Source organism: Pinus tabuliformis, chromosome 8 (genome assembly GCF_031772625.1).
Source record: "Pinus tabuliformis cultivar Carrire ecotype Pingquan chromosome 8, CPIR1, whole genome shotgun sequence".
NCBI classification, from domain to species: Eukaryota; Viridiplantae; Streptophyta; class Pinopsida; order Pinales; family Pinaceae; genus Pinus; species Pinus tabuliformis.
Window position 1 is genome coordinate 343,585,784 of NC_142294.1, and position 20,738 is coordinate 343,606,521.

The 20,738-nt window shown below is 36.4% G+C and overlaps 1 protein-coding gene across 1 annotated transcript in view; it reads right to left on the bottom strand.

Moving 5' to 3' along the window:
• Positions 1–376: 376 nt before the first annotated feature.
• The window catches only part of IMP4 (Ribosomal RNA processing Brix domain protein), a 156,885-nt gene continuing 136,523 nt past the window's right edge, over positions 377–20,738 (bottom strand). Inside the window, exon 9 of the mRNA XM_089372137.1 lies at positions 377–954. Coding sequence (XP_089228263.1) covers positions 856–954 — 99 coding nt within the window. The 3' untranslated portion in view covers positions 377–855. The remainder of the gene's footprint in view (positions 955–20,738) is intronic.

The following is a 20,738-nucleotide window of genomic DNA, read 5'->3' on the forward strand; positions in this document are numbered from 1 at the left end:
ACAATTACCAGATTTCCACCACGCAAAAGAGGGCAGGAAAATTGAACTTTATAAAAGCTCATTCACACTGCTGGAATCCAGGGGCTAAAACTCTATTAAATATTTTTTAAGTGTCGCAGTTATTTTGCTTCACCTTTGGCATTGAAATAAATGTAATATTTTTCTTTTCCATTATACGTTACCGATGCATTATCAGTTAGCTCCTATTAGTGAAACCCTAACCATCCACAAAATTTTCCAAAGAATGAGTTATTAAAGGAACTTTACAAAATATATTTATAATTTTTCAAGAGTTTCTAAGAAGCTGATACACACAGAAATTGAACATCAAATAAGCTAGTAGCTGCGCAAGTTGCATGCATTGTAAAAGACGTGAGAAACATCGAATACAATTTAACATTTATCCTGGGAATCACAAACATTTGACAGGTTAGCAAAATTCTGAACCCAGCGTCTTTGAGCCACTGTATATGATAACCTATGCACTCATTCGCTGAGTTCTACCACTACTTGTTTCACAATGTAATTGACTTGCTTTCTTTGCACAGGTACTTTATAATTGCCTTTGTCGATACAGTAATACAACATTGATAATACCTCCTTGCCACATCAATGTTTATTACCACTCAATATCCGAATAAAAGATGCGCCATATTTGCACTTAAATCATAAGTTCATTTGACCAAAATTAAAATAACCCAGCTTCCAAAAACACAGTTCTGAGAAATTACAGGAGGAACAAATAACCAAACAGGGAAAAACACAGCTTGCTCAAAATTTCCTGCTAAACAATTCTGGCAAGATGTAGATTGAAAGATGAAAGGGTTTTCAATTATAGAAGTGCACAGATATGCCTTAATCTCCAAGAATCTTCTGCTTTTTAGCAGTGTTCATGTATGGCCTAATCACCCATTCACTTTGAGCTTCTTTTTGATCAAGCGTTCCCAGTTTTATCTACATGGAAAATAAGAAAGATTAGAAAAAATGTGTACGTGACATATAAGGTTTTTTTAATAATCTAAAATAATTTGATTTTCTGCTTCATTTATTCAATAACGTGAATTATTTAGTAATTGAACACATGAAAAACAAGATGAAAACAAAATAAAAGCTTTAAAATCATTTGATCACTACTGGCATTATCTTGGCTTTGTAGAACTCAGTGTCACTTGGGAACGGGTGCGGGAGCGACATTTTCAGAATCTCCCGCTCTGGGAGTGAATCCCGGAGCGTTTTTTATATATATATATATATATATATATATATTTTATATTTTGATACATATGTCAACAAAAACATGTAGAATGATGAAAAAAACATAAAAAAAGATAGTTTGAACCATATAACAACAATCATCTAGAAGTTATAATCTTCATTAACCACGTCCACAAGTTAGTAACATAGTAACATACAACATATTGAGTCTCATGATTCATCAATCTTAAAGTTTCAAGCTTTCAAAATTCAATATATAACATTTATCATCATTGATCGCCAAAGTTGTACTTGTAAGCTAAGTGTAACCATTACAACAAATAATATCTAACATGAAATGAAATGAAATGAAACAACTTTCAACTTTCATGAAGCATCATATTCATAATTCATTATAATTGCCAACTTCAAACTTACAATTGTTTAAAAAAATATCATAATAAATATGAAAGAGTCAATAGTTATAAAAACTACTAGAAACTAGAAAGACAAGTAAATCTATTATCTATTGCTTATGCTTAGGCCTCTTGCCACCACGAGAAATGTCTAATTTTTTAGTCTTGTTGGAAAATCAGGATCTTTGTCATTGATATCACCATCTAAGCATTAATATCAAGAGATATCTTTGTCATTATCTTTGTATCTGTATAGGGATCTTTGTCATTAATATCACCTTCTAAGCATTAACATAAGATAGAAGATAGGAGGGTCATGATAGAGGAGTTCGACAACCAATGTCACTAACATCAAGGTATATAGAAGGATTGGTGCGCTTGATTAAATACAAGTTCCATACCCTCATAATGACAAAATTCAATGGAAACATTGCAATCCCCCAACCCTGAAATCCTGAAAAACTGACAAGTCTGCTGGATTTTGAATGAAATCTAAAATTCTACTTTCTCCAGATGAAATCCAATGAGGTCGGAACCACTCTCAAACATCCCGAGTCATTCCATGGTCATGTTAAAAATTTAAGAATTTAACATTACCATGAATTGCATATCAATACTAGGGCCATAGGCTTGATCATTAAGCTGCCCCACTCAAAACTTATTTGTTTCTTTGAAAAAAAATTGCATTTGGAACATTACTGCAAAAAAAAAAAATTGCAAAAAAGGCTAAATGCTCCCAAAAAGGCATGGAGCGTTTTTTTTAGCGCACTCCCGAGGCGCTCTGGAGCTGCTCCCGCTCGGAGCGCAAATTGGGAGCGGGAGTGAGGGGGGGGGGCCACTCCCCCGCAACCTTGGTAAAACTTAACTTAGCCGAATACATGTCAGTTCATCATTTATAATCTCTTTAGTTAATGAAACCAGTGGTACAAGATTTGAGCAGTGTAACCAGTGTCACAAGTATGGCTTGGCTCAGCCCCATAACAAAGCAGGTTTAAAACTATGGCGAGACAAACTCGGGTTGGCCGAGTTTGGCTTGGGTCAATGGAAAGTAGCTCTGGTCACCTGACTTTGACTATAGTCAACTAAGTCTGACTCAGGTCAACCTAGTTTGACTCACAAATATTCACTAGTCAAACTCAAACAACCCAAGTTTAACTCACCCGCTGTCTATAAAAGCCCAGAAACCCTCTGCCTGTTAAATTTCTAATACCAGCCAGAGTTATTTTACAATGGCAAATAAACATGGATTTGCCAAAAAATAAAATCACTGGTATTTTTAACTTCTAGAATTAAAAAAATACGAAGCGGAAATAAACCAGTGAGATTATCACACATTGCAAAATTAAGTAACCCACAATCAATTCTCCATCATTTCATTATCTGGAAAATCAGGTTTTTTTGACCCACGGAGATACAACAAAAAATACAATCTGGAACCTGCAACTTGGGTCCCTCAAAATGAATACGGCCCAAGTAAATTGGCCTCAAGGAACTCTACCTCCGGATGAAATCAGCATGAAGAACACAGCCTCCAACAACTGGATTTGTGCCCTCCAGCAACTCAATCTGTGCCCTGCCACTTATGCGCACTAGGAAAAATCCAGAACTCTAGCAACTCAGCCTCCTCCAAATAAAATACAATCTCTCTCCGGCAACTCTGCCCTGCAATCTTCTCTTACTCGGCCTCTTTGGATTCGCACAAACCCACACACACTTCTCCTTCTTACTAGTCCACTGAGCGACTCGCACTTCAGAGAAAATCGCTCTTTCTTCGTGACTCGCTCACACAACTGTGCTCTCCATCCTGTGTTTTCAACTCCTCGCTAGGCTCCCTTTATAATCTTCATTGAGTCCAAATCCCTAACCCCAACCTCCTTTCTAGAACCATCTTGGAGATCAACAGTTGAAATTATTTCCAAGTCACTTGAATGAGTAAATTATTTATTCTCGGAAAATAACTCGATAGTCCACAATAATTAATTTACTTTAATTATTGTACTTTTCCTAAGTTAGACTTAGGAAATAAAACATAAATCACTAGAAGCGGCAAATAATGTCTTCCACATGCTAAGACACCAACCTGATGTAGAAGACCTTACAATGCTACCACTCACATCAACACAGTCAAAGTCATTTTTCCTAACATTTTTCTTGATGCATTTCTCTCCTTCAATGAATGCAACCACTTAAAAAACAGGACTTACCTCCCTAGGGCCTGCATGTCCATATCCCACATGTCGGGCATGAGTCAGGCTAAGACGTGTATGATGCATGTGCGACATGTGCCCTACAACTGTCCCAATGTGTTGGACATGGGCACGTACAAGAGAAAAATATATTTAATACACTTCTTTGCAGTTAAAAATAGTATTATTCTGACAAATTTTTAACAATCATTTGATATTTTCATATAATTCGAAAATTCACAAACTGGAAAACAATGAGTACCAGGGTCTGAAATGAGTGTATTTTTAAGAAGGAAAAATCATTTGTTCTTATGATTACAGTTTACGAAGGGGTTTGAGCTCTTTCAACTTTTGCTCTTTATTGACAGATTTGGATCTTTAGAAGGGTTCCTTAAAAGTTGTGCCACTTGAGAAGATAAGCCCAGTCGCAGCTTGAGATCCACCTGATTAGGCTTGAAAACCCTGTATTATGTTCTACTCAGTAACCCCTTCAAGTCATTATTCTTCTGAAATGTCTAGAAACCTTGCTTCGTTCGGCTTCTTTTGTCTGCTAGAGTTTCTTAGCTACAATTCATTTATTGGCTATGCTTGCTGTTTATTTTTTAAGTTTGAATACTTAATAACTTACAGCTGCCTTTGATATTATTGGCATTTAAAGTTTAGAAACTATAATCCTGTGTCTATATATATTGTAGTATGTTTCCTCCACCAAAGATGAGTTTTCATTGTTGGATTACTTCAGCAAAGTGAATGATCCTATTGCTAGTGTTTCAACTAATACACTTTAATGATGTGAATAGTGTTGGTACCATATGAATAGTAGACACATTGCTAGTGTTTCAACCGCTACACTTTAATAACGTGAATAGTGTTGGTACTACATGAATAGTAGGAACATTTAAAGTCCTACTTAGACTGTGGTTAACCAAAAAAATGAGTATGAGACACATTTCAACATTTTGTATTTGATCATCACTGATGTAGTATTAGTAACTACTAATTTATTTTGGTGTGTGCACATCCCCACCCCTCATGTCCTATACTGGGGGTGAACATGTCCCATGTTAGATACTCATATATGCATGTCCTACATGTCCATGTCCTGGTCTCCTATCACTTCGGTGATGACAGAATACCAGGATGATTCACGAAAAGCAAACTGAGAGGACACTAGGGCAGCACACTGAAATAACAAGGGTATCTACGATTTCCTACGGCAACATAACAGAGGCAGATTGCAGGGGTTACTTTTTTCACAGTACATAAGACAACTAGTGCTTCTCATATTCTACCGTTACAGTGTGTTTCCAAGCGTAATATGTACCCTTCCATGGATCTGCTTTTTAGCAGTGTCCATGTATGGCCTCATCACCCATTCATTTTAAGCTTCCTTTAGATCAATTGTTTCTTGTTTTATCTTCATTGAACAGAAGTAGTATCAGGTTTTTCTTATAATTCAAAATACTTCGATTTCTGTTTCACTTAATCACTGATATTATTTATTTTATTATAATAAAATAATAATCTAATTTTAAGGTCACACCCAAGCCAAATACCAAATTGGTGTATGAGACTCCCTTGTTTGGGGGACAAGGGACTTGCCTTCCCACAGCAATTTGACTGCTAAAGTCTATGGAGGTATACATGCTGTACCCACCTCTGAATTTGAACCTGTGACCTCTTACTATTAGGCCCACTCTAGCTGCACATAAGAAACTAGCTAGTATACAAAACTTACCGGTAGACATGCATAATTCTGAATCATTTGACCACTACTGCATTAATCTGGCTTTGTAAAATTCTGCTTGGGTGAACATATCCCAGATCACTGTTCACAGAGCCTCTTTACCTAATGAAACTAGTACAAAGTTTGAGCAGTGGTACCAGCCTCACAAGTATGACTTCGCCCGGCTATAAAACAAGCAGGTTTAAAACTTTGGCAAGCTAAAATTGCATTGACTGAGTTTGACTCCAGTCAACCGATTCTGAGTCTGGTAATTCTGAATCATTTGACCACTGCTGCATTAATCTGGCTTTGTAAAATTCTGCTTGGGTGAACATATCCCAGATCACTGTTCACAGAGCCTCTTTACCTAATGAAACTAGTACAAAGTTTGAGCAGTGGTACCAGGCTCACAAATATGACTTCGCTCGGCTATAAAACAAGCAGGTTTAAAACTTTGGCAAGCTAAAATTGCATTGACTGAGTTTGACTCCAGTCAACCGATTCTGAGTCTGGTCAACTAGTTTGACTCACCATTCAAACTCAGTCAACCAGAGTTTGACTCACCAGGCTGTCTATATAAACCCAGAAACCCTCTGACAGTCATTCCTTGCAAATTTTGTCTTGCTGTGTCTCTTCTTCAGCATACCAAGATGACTTGAAGACAGCACACCAAGAGGACTCTACGACAGCACACCAAAGTAACTAGGGCATCATAACAGATGCAGTTTGTCGGGCTTTCTTCTTTGACAGTGTATAAGTTAAATAGCGCTTTTCACATTCTACTGCTACAGCATGTTTCCAAGCCCAAAAGGTACGCTTCCAAGCAGATTTTATCCATTCTTAATGTTGTTAAAGTTTTGGACGTTAGAATCTCAATTTTTAGGTGATATATACTGTTTTAAGGTTTGTTTAGGCTGCTTATTTAAATTTTTTTGGCTGTTAAATTATTTTCAAGCACTTGAAGGCTGTTAGTGTTCATAACAGCCCTAAGATGGACTAATACACAGTTCAGAAATTCCAAACAGAAGCAGACCACAAATCCAAAATTGCCATAAATCCTAAGAGCAGCAAAAAGAGCCAAACCTTAATAATGCCGGGGGACAACTTTGCATGGTTTATTGTCACAAGATTCCTGATACACTGAAGCTGCTGTATAAAATTTGCAAAAATGAGTGTAGTGATGGCATAAATAGATTCAATTACCACCTTGCTCAAATTCCAAGGCATATCTCTGCCTTTCTGTCCCACAATATGTTAAGCATCAAGCTTGAGCTTGTAGCCCTTCACAAGTATAAAACAAGGAAAGTATGAATAAACATCAAGTTACACCTATAGTGTGGCTGCTATTGATTTCTCTAGAAAGCACAAAGATACCACATCCAATTTGAGCTTCTTCCAGATTCTATACAGGAGATTAGGCCTGTCAATGTCATGCGAGCTGTGAAAGATGCAAGAACAGTGTGTAGTTACTAGTTCACAGTAGATACAAGCATATTTTTTGGATCCATGTACAGACCTCTCTCAAAGAAGGAATTCCTCAAGCCCATGAATACTAGACTAGCCATCTAGGATCTTTTATTGAAGAGGAGTCCAAAAGGGAATATCATTAACATCGAAGTACATAAAGGGCTTGGTTCTTTTGATTAACTACCAATTCCATACCTTCATACATGATAGAATCTAATGAAAATTATCCTGAAATTCTTAAAACTGTTAAGTCTGCTGAATTATGAATAGGGTGGGAAATTCTACTTTCTCGATATGACGACCAATGAGGTTGGAAACACTCTCAAACATCTTGAAAAAATTAATGGTGATGTTAAAAATTTAAATAAGAGTGACATTTCTTTTACTTGAGAATTTAACATTACCATTAATTTTAAGAAGAATTTTTGGAAAAGAACAGTATTTTTTAATTTAGTTTGTCCAACATTTGAGTGGGTACTCCACCCATCATCAAGGACATAAAATCTTTGAAGGGTGACACGAAGAAAATAAATAGAATGGGGAGGAAATTAGCCGTTATTAAAAAATTTCAAAAGATAATTAAAAATGAATCAAATTTCTTGAAAAAATGGGAACAAACCAAAGGAAGGGGGGGAAGGGATAGGTCAAGAGTTCTAGGAGAAGAAAATATTAAAAATATCATAGGGTGGAGTAAAAGGTCCTAAAATTAAGATTTTTAAAGAGATTTGTAAATATTAAAAATTAAACTTTTTGATTTAATTTAAAAAGAAACTTGTACAGATTAAAAATTAAACTTTTAACTTAATTTAAAAAGAAGAATTAGAAAATAATAGTGAATTAAAACTATTTAAATAGAGAATTAAAATTCATAAAACGAGGAGAATAAATAGAATGAGGAAATTAGCCATTATGAAATAATTGAATTAATTATTAAAAATGAATCAAATTTATTGAAAAAAAGAAAGAAAAACCAAAGGGGGGAAGGAATCGGTCAAGAGTTATATGAGAAGAAATTATTAAAGATATGTTTGAGCAGGGTAAAAGGTCCTAAAATGAAGATTTTAAAGACACAAATAGTAAAAATTAAACTTTTATTTTAATTAAAAACTTATATAAATTAAAAATTAAACTTTTAATTTCATTTCATTTAAAAACAAAAAGAAGAATTAGAGAATAAGAGTGAATTAAAAAATATTTAAATAGAGAATAGAAATTCATGCCATAAATCCAAGCATATAAACTTTTTCACAGCTTTTACCTTGGAAAACCCCAATGTGGGGAAAAACCAGCAAAGAGATATTTTATTAAGCATCAAAGAATAAATCAGGAAAATATTACAGCAACAGTTCCAGATAATTTATAGCCAAGAACAGCCCTTGAAAACAACCCCTCTCCTCTACACAATAACACCCAACAAACAGCCTCTCCATCTGCAGCGTACAGCCCCTTTCTCTTCAGCGAACTCGGACCAAAACACTGCCTCTCCTCTAACAGAGAACTTGGCCCTAAAGACTTGGCCTCTCTCTCCTGCGAACTCAGCTTGGGCACGGCCCCTCTCTTCTACAAGTGATGGCTGACAGAGCAGGTTTTGGGTTGACTTTGACTCCCTTTGCAGGCTGCATTCTTCTGCTGTTGACCGAGCTGCTTGGAGGACCTTTTGGGGCAGATTTGACCACTGTTGACTTTCTGGATAGGGCTGCATTGACTGCCGATTTGACTGTTGATTTGGCAGGATTGTTTTGGGCATGTATTTCTGATATTTGTACTCTCTCTCTCTACTGAACTATTGAAGAATAATAAGAAGAATTGATCAAAGGGTTTCCCCACATTGGAGTTTGTCCTTGGCATCTGCCACATCTTGTGTCCCCTTGTCTTGGCTTGTCTTCTGCATATGTTTTTATGTTCTATCTGCATTTACTGTCAATGTGCATACGTTAATGTGATTGCTACTGAAGATAATTGGAAATTGTCATTGGGATGCTAAAGGATCATTGAAGTAAATTTTGTTAAAGCATAGAACATACCATTGTTATCTAAAATTAACAAAATGGCGTGGAGAAGATCGAGCATATTCCCACAAATTAGCAGGTAGTTAATATTCTAACCAAGCCCTTGGCAAAAGGGAAGCTTGAGGTATTCAACAACAGACTTGGATTGTGCGAAATTTCTTTCTCACTAAGAGAGAGAATTCAGAATTATAGCTTGAACAAGAACTTCAACACAAGTTCAACGTGAACCTATGAGAAGTAGATTGAGATATTTTCAAAAAGTAATTCCAAGTTCACTATGAACATAGAAGTAGTAGTTTGAGATGTTTTCAAAAATTACTTTCAAAAAGTAATTCTACTTTGTGATTTTAGTCCAAAAGTTGAGGTCTTATATTTCGCAATTGAGTCTAATGATGTATCTAATGCATGAATTACACAAATAGTAATCTTATAAATAGATTCTCCACTAAAAGTATAAAGATAGGGCATGGTAGCCGGTTTTAACACACATGGGCAGTTGAGAAAGTTTAGCAACTGAGAGAGTGGCAGAGAGAGCAAGATCCAGGTAATGTGAATCTATGCAGCATTTAACAGGCTACAGTAAATATATGTACATTGGAACAAACCCATACAGTCATACAAACAAATCGTACAGGCATTCATACAATTTGTACAGAAAAGTCATATAGCCTGCAGCAGATGTATGGACAAATTGTACAGCCATTCCTACAATTTGTATAGACAAGTACAATCTACAATAGTCGTACTCTCTCAACATTTTTTTCCATTCAAGTTCATGGTTATTTTTAGTATCTATGTATGATATTTTATGGGCAGCTTGAGAATTCCCTTTAAGTTTTTCAAATGAATGAAAAGCTGGCTTGCAAGAGTAATTACTTGTGTTTGTGTGAAATTAACTTTTATGCTTCTGCTATTTAATTTCTAGCTATTATGTGATTGATGTTATGGCCTGAAATTTAATTTTGGCATTAATTAAGGTCAACAATTTACTTTCTGATTGAGATCATATGGACATTAGACACCTACAGCTTGAAATTTTCACAGCCTTGAGGACAGATTGGGGATACTTTTATGGAAGCAAACAATCCCCCTGGCATTACCAACATGGCAATTCAAATACTTTCATAGTAATGTAATTATTTACTACAGTAATGAGTATTGCACTGTCTACAAGGAAGTGGCAGTGCAGAGATTTATGTTTATTTCCTAGTCTCCAGTATGAGCACTAGAATTCCAATGGCATGTTGTTCTAGTTGGTACCTGATATGAGAACTTCATATTGATTATTCAGAGGATATGGTGGGATGAGATTGATCACAAATTTTACAGCAAGATGATTTCTCTTGGTATAGTGGATGTGTCTCAGCTGTGATGATTGCACAGTGGGATATTTTTGTATCAATAGATGCTATGCATATATCCCAAGAATTCTTGCCTCATGGATGATGGTTGAGAGTTTGGTGATATCATATCTCACAGCGAGAATACCCTAGTGCTAGAGATGACTATCATGACTGTATCATGCTATAAGAGGCTATACGAATGAATTTCATAGAGAACCCCTTTTATTACATGGATTTGCATGGTGGTATGTCATGTCTTCAGGGTTCAATCTCCTCCATTTTCCACGTGTTATGGGGTGGGCACTACTTGGAAAACTAGGGTTTAAGTAGCATGTACGTTTTCTTTTTCCATACTTAGCATTCTCCACGTCACATTATTCCCTTCAATATCTTCCCCTTTCTTCAGGCTTAACTTTCATTGGTTCATTGGCATTTGGCACACTCTTATCCACATCCTTGAGTCAGGGTGACAAACATTTTTCCCTGGAGGTTGATGCAAAAGCATAAGATGGCCAGGACATAAGTTAGCATGTGGGCAAAAACCTATGTTACCGGATCCTGCAGCAGAGGGGCCAAGATCGCGTATCCTCAGATCTGATCCGGATCCGCAGGAATACATGCAAAAAACGAGAGGTGGCAGATCTTTAATTTTTGGTAACAGATCCTCCTCGCCAGAAACGCATCCCTATTGAAAAGCCGAAACCCACAGAACTTTTGTCCAAAAGCCGGAACCCGAAAAAAGTTAAAATTAAAATGTATGCTTGGAGTTTAGGGTTTTCGTTTTTGACTTTAGTTAAAGTTAGTGTGGTCCCTCTTTGTCAGCAGTGCACCCAACAGGCGGAACAGAACAGACAGCGTTTAGCGCTATTCATTTCTTCAGGTCCCAGGGTTTGTCGTTATCCAGTTTTCACTGTTCACGTTCAAGTTTCAACGTTTGTCGGTATTCACATCAGCTGGACCAAGTCACCGCAAGGTATTTTTTATTAAACAGCCATATTCACATCAGCTGGACCAAGTCACCGCAAGGTATTTTTTATTAAACAGCCATTTCAATTTGTCTATTCGGCTGAAATCTTTCCGCCCTTGAGTCACCACCGCCGCAATTTTTTAAGACAAGCATTACACGATAGATAAAATGGTCCATAGGTTTAAATTAAATTTAATGGTTTAAATTCGTGCTTGTCTCTCATGATTTATGGCATGGCATTCCAAAAGATTTATGGTGTGGCATTCTTTTGGCAATAGAAATGGTCCATAGTTTAAAGTAATTTAGATCTCGTGTGTCTTATCAGCCCACAGTGATGATGACAATTGTTTTTAAATTTTTTGGTAGTTGAGGGCTTGATCTGGCCTTTGTATGTAGTTTTTGGGTTCCATCAGTTTGCTTGTTTTCAGTGGCGGATCTTTTGTTTTCAGTCACGGTTTATTAATAAGTTGCAAGCCAATATGCTCTTATCCCAGAAATCACCTCTCAATATCTTTTTTAATCAGACCCCCTTTTTTAATCCCATATGTAATTTCATTTTCCACTTAATTAATTTGATAAGGTATGATTATATGATATAATCATATAAGTTTATGTTTGAATCTTTTCCATTCCCAACGTTTTCCCCTTTATTATAACCTTTCTTTCTTGTAGTTGTTGTCCTTAGCAAGTTGGCACTGTTGGCATTCTAAAATTAATGTTGTCTTATTTTAGTTTTTGTTATTCCACTTGGTCATGGGTTTTGCTATTATTTAATTGTGTATTGATAATTATTAAATTTTAATATATTATAATTTGAATTTTATATGCAATACTGAGTAAGGTAACCTATAGACCATTATGGAACCATCACAACATGAGCAAAGTGAAGGGGAAATTATCAAGACAGACCCAAAATCTCCTCTAGGGCAGTGTGTGGAGATTATTGGAAAAATCTCAGAGGTGGTTCATTTAAATAGAAGTGCAATGAATGCCAAGATATAAAAAATGGCTCATATACTAAAGGGAAGGCCCATCTCACTGGTCAAACTAACACAAGGATACAAGTATGCACCGGGCCAAAAGATGCAAATGGCAAACCTGGAAAATGTTTGATTCCTGGAAAAATAAAATTCTATGCATCTTTGCAAGAAGCTGCTGATAGGAAGCATGCTAAGGAAAAACACCATGTGCAAAGCTCTACAACTAGGCCTTCATTGCCATCTAGGCCTACTACCACAACTAATAAAAGGCCCACTCTAGGCCTTCTTAAAGCAGCTTTCAATAATCAAGGTAGAGACATAGCCAATGAAAGTGTAGCTCATTTCATCTATGCAAATGGGCTAGCATTCAATTTGGTGCATTCCCCTATTGGCAACAAATGATTAAGACAGTTAATGAAGCACCAAAAGGATACAAAAGCCCTAAATATGAAAAGGTCTGCACTACTTTATTGGCATCAGAGAGACAATTCGTGGATAGACAGCTACAGGCAATCCAGATACATGGGCAGAAACAGGGGTATCCATCATTTCTAATGGATGGAGAGACCAAAGAAACCGTCCATTAATTAATGTTGTTGCAATATGCCCCCAAGGGGCAATGTTTTTGAAGGTTGTTGATTGCAGTGGAATAAAGAAAGATTTTCATATCCACAATTCTTATTGATGCAATAGAAAGTGGGGGGCCACATAATGTTGTACAAGTCATTACGGACAATGCATAGGTTTGTAAAGTTGCAGGTTTGATTGTGGAGGGTCGATATGATCACATCTTTTGGACTCCATGTGCAGTACATTCATTGAACCTTATGCTTGCCAAGATTGGTGAGATTGAGTGGATTAATGAAATATATGTAGCAACAAAGGAAACTCAAATGTTCATAACCAATCATTTAATATCCCATGCCATATATAGAGGTTTTGCAAAGTTGGAGCTACTGACGGTATTTTTTTTTAATCAATATTATTTGTATTGGAAATTCTTTTAATTACAAATTTATATATGATTTCTTATTTGAGATTTGACTTTTTAAAACTTATAAGTTGTTGAAACTCGTTTTGCCTCCCACACTCTTCTCATAAAGAGACTTGGGGAGGTGAGACAAGCATTACAAACAATGGTCATTAACCCTCTTTGGGAAATCATAGAGGATTTCCACTTCTGATAGAGGGCAAAAAATCAAGTCCATCATTCTTGATGATGCATGGTGGGACAAAGTCCAATACCTTCTATCGTTCACTGAACCAATCTTGACCTTAATCAGGGCATTTGATACAAATACACCTTGCTTGGGGGAAGTTTATGAAAACATTGATAGTATGTTGGAAAAGATAAGGGAAATTATCAAGGCAAGTGAGACTGACCCTTATGAAACATTCTATCATTTAGTGAAGGACATAGTTACATAAAGGTGGAACAAAATGACCACACCATTACACATTCTAGCATATGCATTGCACCCTAAATACTATCATTCCAAAATTTTGTCTTTACTTGGTAGAACAGCGCCAAACAAGGATTTTGAAGTGGTACAAGGACCCAAGACAGCTTTGAGGAAAATTTATAGAGATATAGGAGTTGCAATGGAAGTCCACCAAGAATTTGGAAGGTTTGTACAGTCTACTGATAGCTTTTCAGATCCAGTAGCTATGGACAATCGAGGGCATCTTGATCCTATTACTTGGTGGGGCTTCCATGGTGGGGATAGCATTCATCTCTCGACTCTAGCAACCAGGTTATTATCACAGGTTGCTAGTTCAAATCAGTTGAGAGGAATTGGAGTACATATGGCTTCATCCATTCAGTGAAGCGAAATAGGTGGGAGCGGCAAAGGCTGAGGATCTTGTTTATGTTCATTCCAACCTCCGTCTTCTATCACATGTTCAACCAGAGTATAAAAAATGTCTGAGCAGGATGTGGGATGTGGAGCCTGAGATCTTTGACCTGAACCTGACACTAAATGCCATGACTCACCTCAACCTACTTGAGGATATTGTTCCACCACCAGTCAAACCTATTGATGCAACTTCCTACATTCCAGGACCCCCATCATCTATTCATGATGTAGAGTTGCAATATGCAGAAGATATAGATCCATTTGAGGATATGTAAATATATTTACTATTATCATTTATGATATTATGATCCTTTTTGTTACTTTGTATGAGGGATGCTGCATCATTTTAGTGTTTTAGTCTTCATATTTATAATATATCTAATGGCTTCAGTTCTAAAAGTGTTTGATGGTTTCATGGAGTATTTGACTTTTGAACTCTAAAGTGTTTTTCAAAATTTTAAAAATATTATTATATTTTATTTTTTTGTACGTGATGTATCCTTGTCGTATCCGGATCCTGGATTTTCAAAAAACTAGCGGATCCAGATCCAGATCCGTATTCGTATCCGAATCCTGCTAACATAGGAAAAAACATAGCATGAGCTCCACCCCCCTCATTAGCCATCACTTGGTTACTAAGCACTTCATACTCCATCCATCAAAAGGAACCCTTGCATGTCCCAACCGTGATGAGCAACAAACCATCTCATCTTAAGCAGTAAAACAAATGCTACACATAAGGAGCAAGCTTTGATCCTTGAGCTATGCAACTAATTAAAATCATTATCAAAAAGAAAGTAAAAGGCACACCAAAGAGGCAAAAAAGGCAAGTTGAGAGGGATAACTCATGCCTCCATGATTGCTCCCTCCTTTACATCTATATAATAGAGATGTGGACTCTCATTAATTGGTCCCCTAACCATGGCACTCAACCACGAAATCCCTCCCCTCCATTGCCACCTACTTTCACTAACACCTATAGACTAAAAGGGTTGACCTTGGAAATGCCACCTCCTCCCCTCCATTGCCACCTACTTTCATTAACACCTATGGAGTGAAGGGTTGACCTTGGAAATCCACCTCCCCTTGGTGGTTGGAAAGCACCTAATGGGGTTGAGTACTTAACTAACCCTACAAAGGTAGGGACTAGCAACACTTTTATGGGATTTGGTCTAGTTAGATATTTGAAGGTGATCCTAGATTGAAGTATTAATATGCCCTTAACACTAGGTATGGTTCACTTTGTTGAAGTGAGTGGTAGCTTTGGAAGGTCTTTTGCATAGGCTTGGTGTCTTAGCATGTGGAAGATGATGTATTACCTCTTCTGGGTGCTTGTTTGGTGGAGTAAGTGATTTATGTCTTTCCTAAGTTTAACTTAGGAAAAGTATAATAATTAAAGTCGATTAATTATTGTGGGCTATTAAGTCATTTTCTAAGGATATAATAATTTAATTATTTAAGTGACTTAGAAATAATCTCGGCCACTAATCTCCTAGATGTTCTAGAATGGAGATGAGGGTTAGGGATTTGGGCTTACTGAAGATTATAAAGGAATCCTAGCGAAGAGGTGAAGACATATAGAACACAAGTGAGCGAGTCATCACGAAGAGAGGGCGATTTTCTCTAGTGCAAGTGGCTCAATGGACTGGGACATAGAGATAGACAAGTGTGAGTGGATAAAGGACGAATCCAGGAAGTTGAATGGAGGAGATTGCAAGGCCAAGTTGTTTGAGGGAGATCGATTTGATCTGGAAGAAACCAAATTGTTGGACGGTCGAGTTTTCCCTAGTGCGTAGTAGTGGCATGCGAGGAGGGTGTACGTCGATTTTGTTGACAAAGAATTTGGGTTGATTTCTCCAGGTCGAATTCTTCCAGAGGTTGATTTCTTAGAGGTCGAATTCCTTAGACCGAATTCATTCTATGGGAGCCGAGTTACAAGTTCCAGATATTGTATTTCTCCTTGAACCTTTGTGGATCGAAAAGCCCAGATTTTCCAGATTAATAAATGACAAAGAATTGCTCTAGGTGAATTATTTTTGCAATGTGTGATTGATCTCTCTGATTTATATTCCGCTACATATATTTATTTCAAGAAGTTAAAAATACTAGTGATTTTATTTTTTAGTAATTCAATGTTTATTTATGTGAATAAATAAATTGTTGGGGATAAAATAAATTGTAGTAAGAAAATAAATTTAGCTGGTATTCCAAATTTAAAACACTTAGATGCATTTATGATCTTGGTCTCTAATGAATGGTTGCATTCATTTGAGTTTGAGATGGTTTTGCCTAATGTTCTAGAGCAACAGAAGCCTTGATGGCACCCTACTCCACATGATGTTCAAGCCATATAACACTCTCAAAGAGCATCTGATCTAGCAAATGCAGCAGTGCCCCTTTATAGCTAAGCATTGGGCACTTTGATAACCTGAGCTATTGATGGATACCCGAGAGCAAGGTTGCGGGGGAGGAGCTCCACTCCCCCTCCCCTCGAACCCACTCCCAAAATTGCTCCAGTAGGGAGCGATCCTAGATTTTTTTGAAAAAACATTCCAAACGCAATTTTTTTTCAAAGAAACAATAATTTTTGAGTGGGGAAGCCTAACGATCAAGCCTGTGGCCCTAGTATTGATATGTGATTCATGGTAATGTTAGATTCTTAAAGTAAAAGTGACATTCTCTTTAATCTTCATTTCATCATTTTACTTAAATTTTTAGCATTACCATGAAATGACTCAGGATGTTTGAGAGTGGTTCCGACTTCATTGGATTTCATATGGAGAAAGTAGAATTTTAGATCTCATTCAAAATCTAGTAGACTTCTCAGTGTTTCAATATTGGGGGATTGCAAAGTTTCCATTGGATTTTGTCATGTACTAGGGTATGGAACCGATATTTAATCAAGAGCACCAATCCCTCTATGTACCTTGATGTTAGTGACATTGGTTGTCGAACTCCTCTATCATGACCTTACTAAAAATGTACCCATCACTCAAACAAAATCTTGACTTGACATGCTATGCTTTTTCTATTGTATGTTAATGCTTAGAGGGTGATATTAATGACAAAGATCCCTATACAAATCCAAAGGTAATTACAAATATACCTTTAGATATTAATTCTTAGAGGGTGATATTAATGACAAAGATCCTGATTTTCCAACAAGACTCAAAAATTAGACATTTCTCGTGGAGCAAGACGCCCAAGCATTAGCAATAGATAATAGATTTACTTGTCTTTTCTAATTTCTAGTAGTTTTTATAACTGTTGACTCTTTCATATTTATTATGATATTTTTTGTAAACAATATATCACAATTTAAGTTTGAAGTTTGAAGTTGACAATTAAAACTCATGGTAATGAATTATGAATATGATGTTTCCTGAAAGTTGAAAGTTGTTTCATTTCATTTCATTTTATAACATTTCATTTCATTTCATGTCAGAATTTTTATATAATTTTGGTGATCAATGATGATAAATGTTATGTATTGAATTTTGAAAGCTTGAAACTTTAAGATTGATGAATCATGAGACTCGATATGTTGTATGTTACTAACTTGTGGACGTGGTTGATGAAGATTATAACTTCTAGATGATTGATGTTATATGGTTCAATCAATGTTTTTATGTTTTTTATATCTAATTCACATTTTGCATGCTTTTGTTGACATATATGCATCAAAATATATAAAAATATATATTATATAAAGATTCGCTCCCGAACCGGGAGCTTTTGAAATTGTTGCTCCCCATTCCCGCTCCCGCTCCCAAGTAACCTTGCCCGAGAGCACCTTAGAAGCTAGAACATTGAGGCTCTCTTGCTTGGCATGGAGGATTCTTGATGATGTACCAATGGATCCAACATGCCCCTAGGCTGGCCTTGACACTACTTCATGGACATGCTTTGATCTAGAGCCCAGATGAGGATGGTCATCACCCATGATGATTGAGGAGGGCTTATTGCACCTAATGGAACCCCAACACTAGAGAGCAAGAGAGAGCACCACGTTGTCTACTTGGTACCCATGAAAATGACATAGGACGCCCATAGATGGATCTCCACACATGGAGATGCTTTGAGGCTTGATTTGAGGATTTTTCCTCAAATGGAGGATGATCATGATGCTTGGAGAGAATTGTAGCCCTTCCACTGCATTTATTGAGCATTTGGAGCCCTCGAAGGGCATGACGTCATCCCTTTTGGAGGCTTATAGCTCACACGTGAGAGCTTCTATTGGCATATTTTGTTGTTGAGCTAGTGGCTTGGCTTGTAACTCAATTTTACTTTGCCTACTCAAAAAATCAAACTTCTGCAGGGGATTTTAGTCATTAATTAGAGGTGATAGACCTCATATAAGTAGAGGATCACCTCTATCATTTGTTCATCATCACATTTGTCGAATTTGGCCTCTCTAGAATAGACTCGACTTGCCCCTTGTACTTTGCTACTTATGGAGATGCGATCTTATGTGGATATTGGCTATTGGAGACTAGTTTTTGTCACAGAGACTTCATTTTGGGAGTGAAATAAGAGATGTTCTTGGATATATTGTGAGTATTTTTGTTGAATATCTTTAATGGTTATTGCATGTAATAGAATATTGCTAGGGTTTCTATTTTCCTTGTCTAAATGCATATGTTTACATGAAATTCTTGGTAATTATTGCATGTTTTAATCTTGTATCCTTGAACTCCCTAGAAAACCTCCTAGAGAGCCTTTTTTAAGTGAATTTCTCCCCTCATAAAATGATAGCTAGGGTTAGGAAGTGAAAACTAGGGTTTTCCCCCTTACTCCCTTCAAAGATTTGACATTTCCATGGTTAAAATTAGCAAGACTCCATCACCCAAGAAGGGAAAAGGCATTGGCAACCCTCTTGATGATCAAAAGCTAATATTTTAACTTTTCCCTCTTTCTCTATTTTCAACCCTTCAAGGAAAGCCGCTAGGACCAGGGCTATGGCTAAGACTGAATTTAACTAGGGCTTGAGGTACTCGAACATTGGAGATGATTTGGCACTGTCCCACCTTGGTTGACCTAAAAAACTCAAAATCTAGCATATTGCATCATAAAAAATGCCTCGTTAAGGCTAATGTCATCAACCCTAGGTAATTTAAGGCCTTACAAAATTCTAATCCTATACAACGCTTCAACTTAGAACTATTTGAAGGTGTGTCACTCCTTTGATTGATCATATCTTTTAAAGAAAAACTTTTGCATGTGCTTGCATGCCAAGATATATCAATATTGAGTTATACCTTGAAAACATAGGCTTCAAGCCCTATTTCCTAGACTTATTCATAGGTACATTGTTCCTTATTACAAACAATTGTGCCTTGTTCTAAGTGAGAAGTACCTTGACCAAGTCTTTAAATATCACTTTGATCCTATCAACCTAGAATGCCTTTAGGTGATCTATAATGGGAAGGCTCCCTTGTGATGAACTTCCACTAAAGAGTAGGTGGAGTGCTAAGGCATCCACCTCATTGTTGTCCCTTAGTCTAGTTATTGCCTTGTGAGGAGTCTCACAAGGCCTACTAGATTTTGAGGCAATAGTGACTTCATCAAAATTAATCAATTAATTAAAAAAAAATAGAAATAAAAGTTTAAAAAGAGGAAAAAAATGAAACATAATATATAAAGGAAAAAAATTGAAATAAGTTTTGCGAGAAAAAATAGTTCACAACTAAGAAATTCTTGCAAAACTTAATCAATACAGAGATGAAGCCAATAGTGTAAGATATTGTCTTAGCAATGTTGAAAAGACGCAAACAAAGTTCAGGGAAAGACAAAAGGTGTTAATAGAGAAAATGAATCAATCAATAGATAAACAGAATTGATAATCTACTTGCACACTCCAAAGATTGATGGAAAATTGCATTAAGAATGAGGAACAAAGATAAGGATGAACTATCAGGACGCTTAACTACCATGACAAGAAAATTAATCAACTAACTGAGAACATAAATACATTAATGGCGCAAACCTTAGTTTATCAAAGGCCAACACCAAGTCCATAAAATACAAGTGAACAAGAACATCAATAACCACCTCATGTAATTTTTCAGACAATCAATATCTCACAAGAATTCCAAATAGAAATCATCAACGAATTAAGAAAGAATTATCAAAGTATGACGGTAAGAACCATGGAGAAGCAATTGTCTAGGTCAATGAAATGGAAGGGATTTTTGAATCAAACCATGAAAGAGAAAAGACACTGACAAATTCCAATAATTTAGAAGGGGAAGCTTATGACTAGTTCCTATGATGGATTAAAAAAATGTAATGTTTGTTCCTTTCACTGGCAAAGCTTTACCACTGCCTTATTAAAAAGGTTTCATGACGAAGAAGACGATGATTTATACAACAAATTTGTACATCTTAAACGAAGGGAAACATAAACAATTTTATACACGAATGGGAAGTTTTGGCATCTAGACAAAATGGATTCACAAACAAACAATTGCTAAAAATGTATAATTATATATGTGGTTAAATAAAGCTATGGATCCTAAACCAATTGAGGATGCCATCCACACAACAAAATTGATCAAACAAAAGAACAATTTAACAAGCTTTTACAAGTCTGGA